This window comes from Equus quagga, chromosome 13, assembly GCF_021613505.1.
Source record: "Equus quagga isolate Etosha38 chromosome 13, UCLA_HA_Equagga_1.0, whole genome shotgun sequence".
NCBI classification, from domain to species: Eukaryota; Metazoa; Chordata; class Mammalia; order Perissodactyla; family Equidae; genus Equus; species Equus quagga.
Genome location: NC_060279.1, coordinates 47244566 through 47259491, shown reverse-complemented (window position 1 = coordinate 47259491; position 14926 = coordinate 47244566). Strand labels below are relative to the sequence as shown.

The 14926-nt window shown below is 45.0% G+C and overlaps 1 protein-coding gene across 1 annotated transcript in view; it reads right to left on the bottom strand.

Annotated features, from left to right (window-relative positions):
• Window positions 1–7032, bottom strand: part of TENT4B (terminal nucleotidyltransferase 4B) — a 75716-nt gene extending 68684 nt beyond the window's left edge. The window contains exons 1-2 of the mRNA XM_046682029.1: window positions 6940–7032; window positions 355–547 (exon numbers count right to left, since the gene is read on the bottom strand). Of these exons, the coding sequence (XP_046537985.1) occupies window positions 355–547; window positions 6940–7032 (286 nt within the window). The remainder of the gene's footprint in view (window positions 1–354; window positions 548–6939) is intronic.
• Window positions 7033–14926: the final 7894 nt, after the last annotated feature.

Genomic DNA, 14926 nt, shown 5'->3' with positions numbered 1-14926 from the left:
CGCGCCGGCTCCTCAGGGAAGGGGCGGTGGGAGGCGCCGCCCCGCCCATCGCCCCTCCCCACGGCCCGCGGGAGCCCGCGGGCCCTCCGACCCCGCCCGGGGAGGCTCCGCTCCGAGCGCTCCTCCGGGGGCGCGCCCGCCCGGCCGGCCCGCACTCTAGGGCCGCGGGCGGCGCCGCTCCACGCAGCTCCCCGGCCGCCGCGCCCGAGACGGGGAGCCGGCGGCCGCCCTCAGGCCGCACGCGCGTCCCCGCCGAGCGTGTGAGCTGCGGGCGCCGGCTCCGTCACGCGCGCGCCCGCGCAGGTGCGCGCGCCCGCGGAGCTCGGGGTTCGGAGGGGCTGCGGGGGTGTCCGCGATCAGCTGCGGGCTTGGCGGCTCGGACGGGGGCCGCGTTGCTGGCGACGGCAGGTTCCCCGAGGCGGACGTTTGCGTGTCCCCCAGCGTCTGCCGTGAAGCAGGAGGACGAGGAGCGGGCCGCCGCCAGCACCTGCCCGGCGCTCTCCGAGGCCGGCCCGCTGCCGGCCTTCTGCTCCGGGAGCTCAGTGCCCTGGAGGGTTTTTTTGGCAAATGCGGAAAAACTACGTATTTATCAAGGATCAAAGCATTGCTCTGCCTTTTTTTTCTTACTGAGAGAATAACGCGGCCATAAATGCGGAAAACACACAAAAAAACTTTCAGAATTTTAGTTCGTTCTGTCGTTAGTGCTTTACTATAAATCAGTATTAAAAGTTTTCTCGGAATGCAGTTTGCTCTATACTGAAAATTACAGAGCCAGGAAAATGAGTAGTGGTATTTTTTACGCTATTCACACTGACAAATTAGACAAAAATAAAGCACTGTATAGAAATAGGGTTCTTTTGACGACTTTAAATTTATTTTAAAAGTTCAAAGGAGAAAAATGGAAAGCCAAAGTAAATATTAGGAAGTTTCCGTGAAGATTTTGTGAAACACTCTTCCAGAAATCTCTCCATGCGCATCTCAGTGTCAAGATAGTCTTTTATTCTTCTTTTACATGTTATTCAGTCTTTTAAAATACTTTTTCAGATATCTAAGAAGACATTAAATACCAATATGTAAGACCAAAACAAAAGTATTCAAAATTAGCAATAGTACATGCTGTAATTAACGTTTGTTATATTTGAGTGCTCATTTCTTTAGGCAAACCTCAAGAACTACTAAAATATTGGCAAAATGATCAAATGAGTTAATATACATAAATGCACTTTGTGAAACGTGAGCTGAAGGGCAGGACATTGCTGTCGTGGGTCTGCACAGGGCACGGGGTGGGCAGCCCGGGAGGCTCCGGGTCGTTCAGTGGGTCTGGACTGAGTGTCTGTGTGTCCTTGCAGAACTGAGCTGAGTGCTTTAGAGAAGACAAATAAGCAGCCACGGTCTTTGACTGCCTTCCATGAATTTACCGTCTGCTTAGGGAGGGAAAAATATGTAAATATTTACAGTCATCCTGCAGTTCATTCAATTAATTCAACAAATACGTCTTGAGCAAGTATTATGTACTTACTGTATCTGGGGAGACAGCAATGAACAATACTGTTGAGGTCCCTGCCTTTATGGATCTTACCTTCTAGTGGGTAAGGTGTATAAGGTCAGACAGTGGTTAAGTGCTGTGAAGAAAAAGAAAGCCAGCTAAAGGGATAGTGACCGTGTGCTATTTTTAGGTGGGCTAATCAGGGAAGGCTGCTCTGAGGAAGTGATATTTGAGCAGGCACTTAAATGAAGCAGTGGGCCATGACCATCTAGGGAATGATCCACCAGGCAGAGGGAATAGTAAGCGCAAAGGCCCTGAGGCAGGAATATACTTTGTGTGCAAGATGATAAGATAATGTAATTGAGTCTTGAATGTGTAGCATGGTATAGATTTCCTCAAAAATCATCCCATCTAAAGCAAAACAGTAGGGAATTTTACATACACAAAAGGTATTCACTTTCCAAAAAAAATCTGCAGTGTTTTTTGTCTCAAAGTAATCTATTACTTTGCATCTACAGACATAGACTATGCTAATTTCAATAATAAATTTTGATTATTCAGTCTTTTCATTCTGCTATAAAACACATTTATTACAGTCTTCAAAGCCATCTGCATTAAATTGCTGAGCCAAAAAACCCAGCTATCACAAACCAAGACATTTTCCCACATAATGTAATGTCCTCTTCATTCTCAATATTCTTGTTCTTAGGGGAAAAATGTTGAGCTGATGGTCTCAACTTGAAAGGTTTACTGAAACCCCAAGATTCTGTGGAGTAAAAATTGAGTAGAGAAATGAGAAGAAAGCAAGTTACCAAGAACCAGGCAAATTTAAATATGATTTCATTGATTTATTAATTTGAAGAAAACAGAAGAAGAATCGCACATACATACTACTACATAGTATTATTAATGTCATTATAATTAAATCTTAGACAGCATGTGATTATATTACTCCGCTTCAGAGTTAACAAGAACAATGAATAATAGTCATATAGTTATTAGTAGCTTCAGTATTCAGGTTATGAAGCATTTGCTCCGGGTGTTAGTAATCGTTGACTTAGGCCACACTTACAAACTTTCCCTCTTTTGCACAAAATATACATCATTGTACCATGTTTTTTGTCCTACATGAATACAAAGAAGATTCCAAGGAGAGGAATCGTTTTTCAATGAGACTTCAAAATAATAGGCAATATGGAAACCTGTGTCTTGTTCTGGACAGTCAAAATTTCTTCCATTCCTGTTTTAGAAACAAAATTGCTCTAATGGTATGCCATTGTGGGATCTCTGGAGTGAGTGTGCGTGTGTGTATGTGTGTGTAAGAGCTTTATAGTATACTTTATATACTACAAAAGTCACCCATTTTAAGCATACAATTTAATGATTTTTTAGTAAATTTACATAGTTATGCAACCACTGCCACAATCCAATTTTGGAATATTTCCAACCCCCAAAAGATCTCTAGGGCCCATTTGCAGTCAATCCGTTTTCCCAACCCCAGCCCCAGGCAACTGCTCATCTACTTTCTATCTCTATAGATTTGCCTTTTCTGGATAATCTCTGCTTTGAGTGGGGTTTCTATAGAGTTTGACCCTGGTGGCTGGCTGCTAAAGCCCCCACAGAGAATTGCCTGCCTAGCCTAACGACAACGAAAACAAAGCCACTGCCATAACGGGTGCATTTTCTCATAGTTTTTGACCAATCTGTAAAAAGTCCAAACATTTTTCAGATTCAAGTTTCCACGAACCTATTAAGGCAGCTCCTTCCCCCATCTTTCCCGCAGTCAGAGAAGTAGCATCCTTGGACGCGAGCATGCGGAACAGGAGACAGTCCCTGGGCAGCCGCGCTCTGGAGAGAGCCCAGAGGCTCAGCTGAGGTCCAACACCCAAAGAACTCTCTGATTTTATCGTTTCTTTTTAACTCATCAGTGCACCCAAGCAGAGACTCGATTTCTAAAGGTCAAAGGCTCACTCCAGAATATTCCCTTGCTAGAACCTGCACAACTTGAAATTCTGTCAGGACCTTTCCCTCAAAAAAGATTTGTTTGGTGTGATGGTTACTTTCATGTATCAACTTGACGGGTCATGGGGTGCCCAGGTTAAGCATTATTTCTGGGCGTTTGAATTAGTGGTCTCAGTAAAATAAATTGCCCTCCCCAAGGTGGGTGGGTCTTATCCTATAGGTCAAGGGCCAGAATAGAACAAAGGCAGAGGAGCAAGGAGCTCGCCCCTTTGTTCCTGCCTCGCTGACTGAGCTGGGACATCTCATCTCATCTTCTCCAGCCCTCAAACTGGGATTGACACCATTGGCGTCCCAGGTTCCCAGGCCTTCAGATTCAGACTTATTGTGCTGCTGGCTTTACTGGGTCTCCAACTTGCAGACAGCAGATCGGGGGACTTCTTGCTCTCCCGTAATTGTGTGAGCCAATTCCTCATAATAAATCCCCATATAAATCTCTCTCTATGGATATATATTATATATAGTGAATCCAAATAAATCGTATGTATATACTTCTGGTTCTGTTTTTCTGGAGAACCGTGACTAATACAGAAAATTGGTGTTGAGAAGTGGCTGTGCTGCTGTCACCCCTACTAAAAGTGCAGAAGTGGCTTTGGAACTGGGTGATGAGTAGAGACTGGAGGAGTTTGGAGGTGCATGCTAGAAAAAGCCTACAATACCATGAACGAACATTTAAAGGTAATTCTGGCGAGTGCTCAGAAAAAAAAGAGAGCTGTAGAGAAAGCCTCAGTCTTCTTAAGAATACCTGAGTAGTCACGAATAGTACGTTGATAGAAATATGATAGTAAAGGCCATTCTGATGTGGTCTCAGACGGAAATGAGGAACATGTTATTGGAAACTGGAGGAAAGGCGATCCGTGTTATAAAGTGGCAAAGAACTTGGCTGAATTGTGTTCGTGTTCTAATGTTTTGCAGAAGGTAGAACTTGCAAGCAATGAAATTGGAGGGGGGCCGCCCCGTGGCCCAGTGGTTAAGTTCGCACGCTCTGCTTCGGTGGCCCGGGGTTTCACTGGTTTGGATCCTGGGCGTGGACATGGCACCGCTCATCAGACCATGTTGGGGAGGTGTCCCACATGCCACAACTAGAAGGATCCACAAGTGAAAAAATATACAGCTATGTACTGGGGGGATTTGGGGAGGAAAAGCGGAAAAAAAAAAAAAGATTAGCAAGAGTTGAAATGGAATATTTAATTGAAGCCATTTCTAAAAAGAGTGTTGAAGGTGTGGCTTGGCTCCTCCTGGCTGCTTATAGTAGAATTCAAGAAGAGGGAAATTACTTAAAGACGGAACTATTAAGCAAAAAGGAGGTAGAACTTAATGATTTGGAAAATTCTCAGCCTATCCTTATTGCAAAGAATGAGAACACTAAGGATATGGCCAAGCCACCGCTGGGTCACTGGGAAACAAGCATGGGTATGAACCACAGGTAATCAGTCACCCCAGGCGGAAACTTGCTAGCTTGACCCGAGGGAGTGGGAGATGGGAAGGAATGAAGGAAGGCTGTTAGACTTTTGGGATTTTACAGGATGAGACCATAGAGCTATTTGGCTGAGACTGTGCACAATTCTTCAAGACAAGGGTAGTATAACCACAAAAGCGATTCAGAGATCATCAGGCCTTCCTTCTTGGTTTCAGAAGAGGGGACCATTGCCTTTCTTCCAACAGGCCAGACAGCCTCCACCCAGAGCCGTAGGGGCAGGGCTGCCTAGAGCTGTGGGGATGGGGCTTCCTGGCAGAGCCCTGGGGGCTGACTCCTGCCTAGTGGGGCTGCTGGGGGCAGTACCTCCACCCCAGCGGGGCTGGGACTGCCACCCCAGTGGGTTAGGATGTTGGGATTTCTGCCCCCGTGGGCCTAGAGGGCAGCGCATGGAGCCAAAGAGAATTATTCTGGAGGCTTAAGATCTCTTGGAGTTTGCCTTGCTAGGGTTCGGATTTGCTTGGGCCCCATCACCCCTCCCTTGTTCCCTGTTTCTCGGAGTGTCTGTCCTATGCTTGTCCCACCATGGTATTTTGGAAGCACATAACTCTTTCGGCTTCACAGGTTCACAGCTGGAGAGGAATTAACCTCAGGATGAATCATCACGTCCCACCCACACCTGATTCAGATGCTGTTTAGATGAGACTTTGGACTTCAGACTTGAGCATTGGTGCTGGAGTGAGTTAAGGCTTTTGGGATTTGGGGAATGGAGTGAGGGTGTTTTGTAGGTGAGAAGGACATGAATTGAGGGGTCCAGGGGCAGAATGTTGTGGATTGAATGTCTGAGTCCTCTCAGAATTCATGTGTTGAAACCCTTCCCCACAACGTGATGGCATAGGAGGTGGGGCCTTGGGAGGTGATTAGACTTAGATGAGGTTGTGAGGGGGGAGCTCTTATGAATGGGATTGGTGCCCTTCTAAGAGTCATGAGAGAGCTCGTTCCCTCTCTCTGCCCTCCACCCTACGAGGGCACAGTGGACAGTCAGCAGCATGCAACTGGAAGAGAGTCTGCACCAGAACCTGACCACGCTGGCACCCTGACCTTGGACTTCCAGCCTCCAGAACCGTGAGAAATAAATTTCTGTCGTTTATAAGCCACCCCGTCAGTGGTGTTCTGCTATAGCAGCCCGAACTAAGACGCTTGGTCGTGAAAGAAGGTTCCAAGCCCCTGGAGTAGCCCACTTTACTGCTGTTCTCATTCTGCTCTGAGTCGCCCTCTGCTTTATGTCTATCAGACGTGCCTGATCTTCCCCCCAACAAAAGTGTTCCTCCCCCGCTCAGACCACCCCCAAACCTTCCCTATGTGACCTCCAGAACACGTCTCAGGCCATTCACTCCGCTCTACTCCCACCCCATCCGCGAGCCCTGGCTACCCCACTTCTTGCCCAGGCTAAGGCTTCCACAATTCCTTTCCAAGTGTTGGCCTCAGAGGTCCACACTTCAACCCCCTCCATCTCGTGGCACCCAGAGTGGACTTTTAAAAATACAAATTTGACTATCTCCTTAAAGTGCATAATAAAATCAAACTCTAGATTTTTTCTGCCAAAACCCATTTCTCTCACTGTCTTCTGCATCTCAGTAAATGGTGACTTTGTTCTTCAAAGTCAAAGCTGCTCAGGCTAAAATCCTTGCTGTTACCCCTAATGTTTTTCTTTCCTTCCCGCTGCACGTCCATTCCACCATGGACGCTGCATGCTCCACCATCTGACTATAGCATCCTGCTATCCAGGAAACACACCAGCACCTCTCCATCCAAATCACTATTGTTTCTTGCTGAGATTATTCAAACAGCCTACAAACTGGTCTGTCTGCTCCCACCCACGCTTCCCTTCAGTCTGTTCCCATCCCAGGAGCAATGGGATCCTTTGCAAAGGTAGGCCAAACGGTGTTCCACCTCTGCCCCAGATTTTCTGATGGCTCTGCATCTCTCAGAGATCCTTACATCCACAAGGACCTACCTGATCTGACCCGCTCTCCTCTCTAGTCTTGTGTCCTACTGCCCGAGCCCTGTGCTCCAGCCACACTGGTCCGCTGTTGCAGGACTCCGGCATGCTCACAAGGCAGGGGCCATGCACGTGCTGTCTTAGGCTGGAGCCCACTTCTCTCAGTTTTCTCTGTGGCTCCCTCACTTTCTTCAGGTCTCTGTTCCAGTGTTGCTGCCCGAGCGAAGCCTGCCCTGATTGCCCGCTTCTGCGACAATGCTCCTTCCCCTCAGAGGGCTTTCTTGTTCGGCTTTACCACTTGTTTGCAGCCCCGAGATTTATTTGTCCGTTCTTCTGTTGTCCGCCCTCCCCACTATAATGTGAGCTCCATGGCAGCCGGGGCTTGGTTTGTGAGGCAGATGGACTCTAAGGTGGCCCCCCATGATCCCTGCTCCCTGGTTTTTGTTTGTCTTTGTGAAATTCCCTCTCCTTCAGTGTGGGCGGAACGTGTGACTTGTTTCTAACCAACAGAATGTGGCAAAGCAATGGGGTGGCATTCCCATGATGGCGTTGCATAACACAGGACTCCGTGCTGCTGGCAGACTCACTCTCCGGCTCCTGCTGCCCCTGATGAAGCCGCCTGCCTGAGGGCAGCCTCTCAGAGGGAACCCGGGGCCTCTGACCAACAGCCAGTGAAAGCTGAACCTCTCAGTCCTATTGCCGCAGGGAAACGAATTCTGCCAACAACTGGAGTGAGCTTGCAGGCAGCTCCAGAGCCTCCAGAGGAGAAGGCAGCCCTGCTGGCAGGTTGGCGCAGCTGGCAAGACCCTGAGGGCAGGAACTTGGCTAGGCGCTGACCAGACCCGACCCACTGACACTGGGAGATGATCAGTGTCTGTTGTCTTAAGCTGCTAAACTCATGGTAGTTTGTTACTCAGCAATAGAAAACGCGTATAGTTTGTTTAGTTCCTTGCTCAATCCCAAGCGCTTAGAACAGGATCCAGTATTGACTAGGTGCTCAATAAGCATTTGTTGAATGTATGTATTATTATGGAAAAGCAAAACAGAACAAACCAAGTGGACGACAGTGTTACAGTATGCAACCAGTCCTGAGTGTGTCCGTGTGTGCATCCGTCTTTGTTTGGTGGAGGTGAAAACATACTCTGGAAGGGCACAGAGGCTGGCGGGGGCTGGGGAGGGATCCAGAGAATTAGAAATCCGTGAAGCAGGGGGCAGTCATCTTATCTCGTACCCTCCTGAACTGTTTGGAATGTTTATTTACTCTGTAAATGTGTTAAACACATACATGCACAGAGCATACACACAACCAAACAAAACAGCCCCCGTGACTTCAAATTTTAAGTTTCCAAAATAAGATCACTTCCTCGGCACTTACTCGTTCACTCAGCACTCAGCCTTCCCATCCAAGCAACATCCTAGTCTATTGTTCATTTCCACCTCATACCCTCCAGCATGTTTCATGGCAGGCATCGTCAACAGCAGAATTGCCACAGACAGAATTAAGTACGCATTGAACTTGCACATCGTGCTTTGACTGCTCACAAAGAGGCAGTAAGGCAAACTTGGTTTGCAGACGTGCAAGCCAAGCCACAAGGGCCTTTTCTAAAGTAAAATGCAAGACAGAGGATGCTGAGCTTTTCCCTTATTGCTATTGTGTGTCCAGCCTAAAAGTCATTTCATTCAAGAAAAATTCGAATAGTTTAAGTTACAATTACCCTGGAGTTTTAGGATGGTCCTATAGGGTTTGACAAGTGTGGGCAGAATAAGGAGGGGACAATTTCCGTCTTTGTTTGGTGGAGGTGAAAAAAACCAAGTGAAAATTTGCAGGCTGAGTACAAACAGGAGGACCCATTACACAGCGAGGAAAACTAAGAGAGTAAAGCATAGAGCTCCAGGAGGCCACACGCCATGTGCCGCAACTAGAAGCTGCGAAGGTCACCACTTACAAAACTCCTGTGACATCATGCTAGTGGAACAGTTTCAAATTTGTAGCCCCTGATCTGTTTTGAAACTAACCTATATAACAAATTTAAGATATACTGAAAGTCATTTCTCCCAGGGCTCAGGAGAACGCTTGAGACGGAGTTCTTCGCTCTCAGGAATTAGTGAGGGACTGTGACCGCAGCAGCATTAGATTATTGACCTTGTTCAGAGTTCTAAAACTGGACCTGAAAACACACAACCATAATGAATGTTCAGTGATTAATCAGCATCTGTGAATTGATGCTAAAATACAGTGAGTTACAAGATATCATTTCATGCTAGCTTCTTAAATTGTAATTAGTTTTGTGTGAGTGTGTATAAGTGTGTGTGTGTTTGTGTGCAAAACATTTCAATTTCTCCTAGGTGACACTAAGGCTACAGCGGCTCGATCAATCTGTTTAACCTACACATCTTGCCAATGTGGCTACAAGGTCATGACTGAATCTTAGGAAGATCAAAAGCTATGCTCAGCCTCTTGGCCAAAATAACGTCTTTCCCAAGAAACATCTGAGTACCTAACTAATTGATGTCTTTGCCATTCATTCGTATGTATATACATTTATTCATTCATTCCACCAACATTTAACACTGTGGTACAAAGAGGCATAAGTCAGGGGCCTTGCTCACGGTCCAATGGTCCATGGGTGTGTGGATGTGTTTTCTATCAATATATGTCATTGTAGCCAATCTTTTTTCAGTTGGCTGGAATGCAAGCACCTGGAGGACAGGCCTAAGGGATGCGTAACTCGAATGGGGCCCCTGGGAGCCCCTGGGGCAGTGTCCTGGTGACACATCCTTGCACTCCCAAGTGGTGAGAAGGAGGAAAGAAGAATGCTCAGGAAGACTCTAGCTCAACATATTTCAAAGAACAGAAGTTGCACGTCCCCCATCCCTACTTCTAAGAGTCTGTGGACACACGTGGTAACTACTTCTGTTCTAAAACTGTTCAAATCCATTTCACATTGTGATCAGGCAGTCGAGAAAATTAGACTCCAGTGGGATGTTATTTTCATCTATAGTATTATATGACCCATAGCTCATTTTCCCAAATCACTGTGAATTAAATATCTTACTACCAAATATGAGAGACCTCAAAATAATGTTCACTTACCTTTAGCTCTTTTATAGCCATTTCAACTCATGAAATATGAAAGAAGCAAGAGGAAGTGGAAAGTGAGTAAGAAAGTTGCTTGAAACGTCTCTGTGGAGTTGAATAAGCTTTCGTGTCATACCGCATAATGGCTTCCAGGGATGGAGAGGGAGGATGAAGAATTTGCTTATTAAAAGTCACACACACATTTGGAAAAGTCTCGACTTGAAGCATACATTAAAATTAAGTACCTCTTTTGCATTTCTCAGATTGACAAAGATTAAACAGTGTGATACCCAGTGTTGGTGAGAGTATTGGAGAAGCAAGTTTTGTTCATTGCGTGTGGAAGTGTGAAGAGGAGCAATAGCTTTGGAGGATTATTTTGGTCCTGTTTATCAAATTACCAATGTGTAGGTCCTTTGACCTAACGTATTAGCCTGCTCAGCTGCCATAAGAGAACACCACGGACTGGAGGTTTAAACATCTGACAGTTACTTTCCCACAGTTCTAGAGGCTGGAAATCCAAGATCAAGGTGCCATCGGGGTTGGTTTCTGATGAGAACTCTCTTCCTGGCTTGTAGATGGCATCTTTTCCCTATGTCCTTACATGTGCACACAGAGAGAGATCTCTGGTATCTCTTCCACTTCTTATAAGGACACTAATCTTATTGAATTAGGGCCCCACCCTTATGACCTCATTTAACCTTACCTCCCTAAATGCCCTGTCTCCAAATACAGTCACATCAGAGGCTAGGGCTTCAAATATGAATTGGGGAGGGTGTCACAGTATAACCAGCACACTCAGTTTCAGAAATTTATCCTACATATGTGTTTGCATATGTGCACAAAGATCTTTAAATAAGAATGTTTAATGTTGCATTGTCTACATTGTGGTCTAGAAGTAGCTAGAACTGTAAACAACCTGAGCATCCATCAAGAGGGGGCTAGTAAACAAAGAAAGGTACGTTCAGCCAATAAAATATTACTATTCAACTGTTAAAGTGAATGAGCCAGGGCCAGCCCTGGTTGCCTAGTGGTTAAGTTCAGCGTGTTCCGCTTGAGCGGCCCGGGTTTGGTCCCTGGCATGGACCTACACCACTCGTCTGTCAATGGCCATGCTGAGATGGCAGCTCACATGCAAGAAGAGGAAGATTGGCAACAGATGTCAGCTCAGAGAGAATCTTCCAATATATGATCCAATTTCTGTGAAAAAAAAAAAAAAAAGCCTAAGCGCCAATATTTTCTGGAACGATTTAACAGGAAACCATTGGCAATTACCTCTGAGGAAGGGACTTGGAGCACAAGGAGGAAGAATTTGTTCCTCGTACCCTTCTGTACTGTTTGCACTTTGCCCACCCTCTCTGCTGGTGGAGGTATGCTACTTTTCTTTTTTAATCGAGGTAAAATTCACGTAGAAAAACAATCACGATTTTAACCATCGGAAGGCCTACGTTCAGTGGCACTCAGCGTGCTCACAATGTTGTGCAACCATCACCTCTGTCTAGTTCCAGACATTTTCATCTCCCCAACGGGCACTCACTACCTGCTCTCCACTCCTTTAGACTCTGGCAACCACTGATCTGCTTTCCGTCTCTATGGATATGTCAAAAATGGAATCATTAAATACGTGGCCTTTGTGTCTGGCCTGTTTTACTTGCAGTAATGTTTTCAAGGTTCATCCGTGTTGTAGCATGTATCCATACTTCATTCCTTTTTACGGCTCAATCATATTTCATTGTATGAATATACTATACTTAGTTTTCCCATTCATCCCTTAATGGACATTTGGGTTGTTTCTACCTTTTGGCTATTGAATAGTGCCTCTGGGAACATTCGTGTGCAAGCTTTTATTTGAATACCCGTTTTCAGTTCTTTTGGGTACATACCTGGGAGTGGAATTGTTGAGTCATATGGTAATTCTATGCTCAATGTTTTGAGAATGAATATTCCTTTTTATTGTGTTTAAATATTTAATTACATGCCATAAATGAGTCTGTATAGGAGAGGATCCTGAAAGATTTTTAGTACAGTCTCTCTTTGACAATGGACAGTATTTATCTTAACTAAAGCAGTAATTTGGGTTTAACAATATATTTTGTCTTAGGGCCTATTAGATGTCTTATACAAAATGGACACTCCAATGTTCTTGCTATTGAATTGAACTGAGACAGTATATCTCAAAAGGATACAAGCATCCTTTTGAAAACACTAATATCTTTAGACAAGATACAATGCAATAAATAGTAATTATTCTAATTCAGAGATATTGTTTGTTTATTTGTTTACTCAAAAAATAACTATTGATGGCTTCATATCCATTAAAATGGTTATGATCAAAACATAGAAAATAGCAAGTGTTGACAAGGATGTGGAGAAATTGTAACCCTTATGCACTGTTGGTGGGAATGTAAAATGTTGCAGCTGTTAAGGAAAACAATATAGCAGTTCCTCAAAATTTTTAAATTAGAACTACTATATGATACAGCAATTCCACTTCTGAGTATATACCCCAAAGAGTTGAAATCAGAGACTTGAGCACGTACATATATATACTCATGTTTATAGCCGCATTATTCACAATAGCCAAGGGGTGGAAGCAACCCAAGTGGCCATCAACAGATGAATGGATAAACAAAATATGATATATATACATGTATACACACACAATGGAATATTATTCAGCCTTAAAAAGGAAGGAAACTCTGATACATGTGATGACATAGATGAGCCTTGAAGACATAATGCTAAGTGAAATAAGCCACTCGGAAAACAATAAATAGCATGTGATTCCACTTATATGAGGTACCTAGAGTAGTCAGATTCATAGAGATGGAAAGTAGAATGGTGGTTGCCAGGGGTTGGGATCGGGGGCAGTTAATGTTTAATGGGTACAGAATTTCGGTTGGGGAGATTGAAAAACATTCTGGAGATGGATGGATGGTGACGGTTGCACAAGAATGTGAATGTTCTTAATGCCACTGAACTGTACACTTAAAAAAGGTTAAAATGGTAAATTTATATTATGTATATTTTACCACAAAAAAGGAAAGGAGCACACACACACACACACACAAGTAAATAAACTAATTATTGAGCTCCTACTACAGATACTGAGAACATAGTAGTGAGCAAAACATAGTCCCTGCCTTTCTAGAGCTCAGGTCTAGTGGGAGAGACAGGCTGTAAAAAATAAAAGTTTAATACACACACACACTCTTAGATACATATACATATGTATCTTTATAAAAACATATATATTGGGCTGGCCTGGTGGTGCAGCGGTTAAATGCGCATGTCCTGCTTCGCCAGCCTGGGCTTCACCGGTTCGGATCCCCAGTGCGGACACGGCACCACTTGATAAGCCATGCTGTGGCAGCTGTCCCACATATAAAGTAGAGGAAGATGGGCACGGATGTTAGCTCAGGGCCAGTCTTCCTCAGCGAAAGAGAAGGATTGGCAGCAGATGTTAGCTCAGGGCTAATCTTCCCCCCCCAAAAAAAAAAAAATTAGTCCCCAGACCTGTCCAAAGAATCATCGAGGTGGTCCCCCTGAACAGATGCAGAAACGGAAGCACAGCTTGGATAAGCAAGGCCCTGTACGTTTTACACCTGCTGTCTCTTCCAGATGAGAATATTGTTTGTCAAACCAGAGTGTACTGCTCTGCATTCCCAGAATCTCGTTCCATCTCATTCCTGTTAGAAAAGAACTTATCCGTAGGCTTTCCAGCTGCAGTTGCACATGCAGTTCAGCGAGTATTCCCATGCACACATTCATGGATTGGATCTCAAAAGTTAGCCTTGAAGTTGGTTGTTTAGACCTCAGAACACAGCAGCAATTTTTAGTTTTAGCCTGAAAGATTTCCTCTTGAATTTGCTTCCCATATATTTGACATTGCCTTTCTGTGGCAAGTGTGGGCATGCCATCATATTTTCCCACTAGTATTTTTTAATAGCTTTTTTTCAGTTCAAAAAGCTGTATTGTTCTGATCCTAAGTAGATCTAAATATAATTTAATCTATCATCAAATTAATTTCTACTAAATAGAGATTTGGATTGATAAGCAATTTTTGATATCTCCAGAAGGAAATTAGTTTGATAAATGGAAATGAGAATTATCATCTATCTAAGGGAAGAAATCTAAGATATTCACTCTGCACACTGACTAACACATTGACCAGCACTGCTCCATGAGTGTGGCCAATGTACAAAACTCTTACACACCCAGGATGTGAATTTATGAACTTAGGGATCTTACACCTCCCCCCCCAACACACACACTTAATTTTCCCCCTGAAACATAACCCCAGCATGTCTTGTGTTGCTTTGAGTTCCCCTAGAAGCAGGCACCGAGCCAAGGTGTCAAGAGCAAGCAGTTTAGGTGGGAGGTGATCCCAGGAAACACCAGCCGGGAAAGGGGAGTCAGACGAGGAAGGGAGGGCAGCAAAAAGCGTTTGTTTTCAAACAGGGTATTACTGCGAGTAATCAGAAATCAGTCCTGCTGGAGAACTCGGGGTCCTCAGGGTTACCCTGTCCAGGGGCAGGAGTGCTGGGTATTTGTACACCTCCTCCTATCAGTCAGCGATGGAGGGGTCAGGAGGGAGGAGGTTTCATCCTTTCCTTGCACTTATGACCTGTCATCCTGGGGCAAAGGGAGACCTGGGGGCCAAAGAAAGTCCTCAGGCAGGAAATATGGGGGCTGGCAGCTAGGAGTCAGGTAAGGATAAGGGTAGATATGCAGGACAGCCTCTGCCACATCTCTCTTCCTGAAACTTCAAAGTAGGATTACTTACCTCTTCTGTTTCCTCCAGAATTTATTCGGTTGCCCATGTCATTACACGTGTCACACAGACAGTCACAGCCCCTCATTCTCTGCGGGGATTCTGCAGCCCCCAGAAGGCAGGGAGGGACAGTAACTTCCTCACCTCCCAGC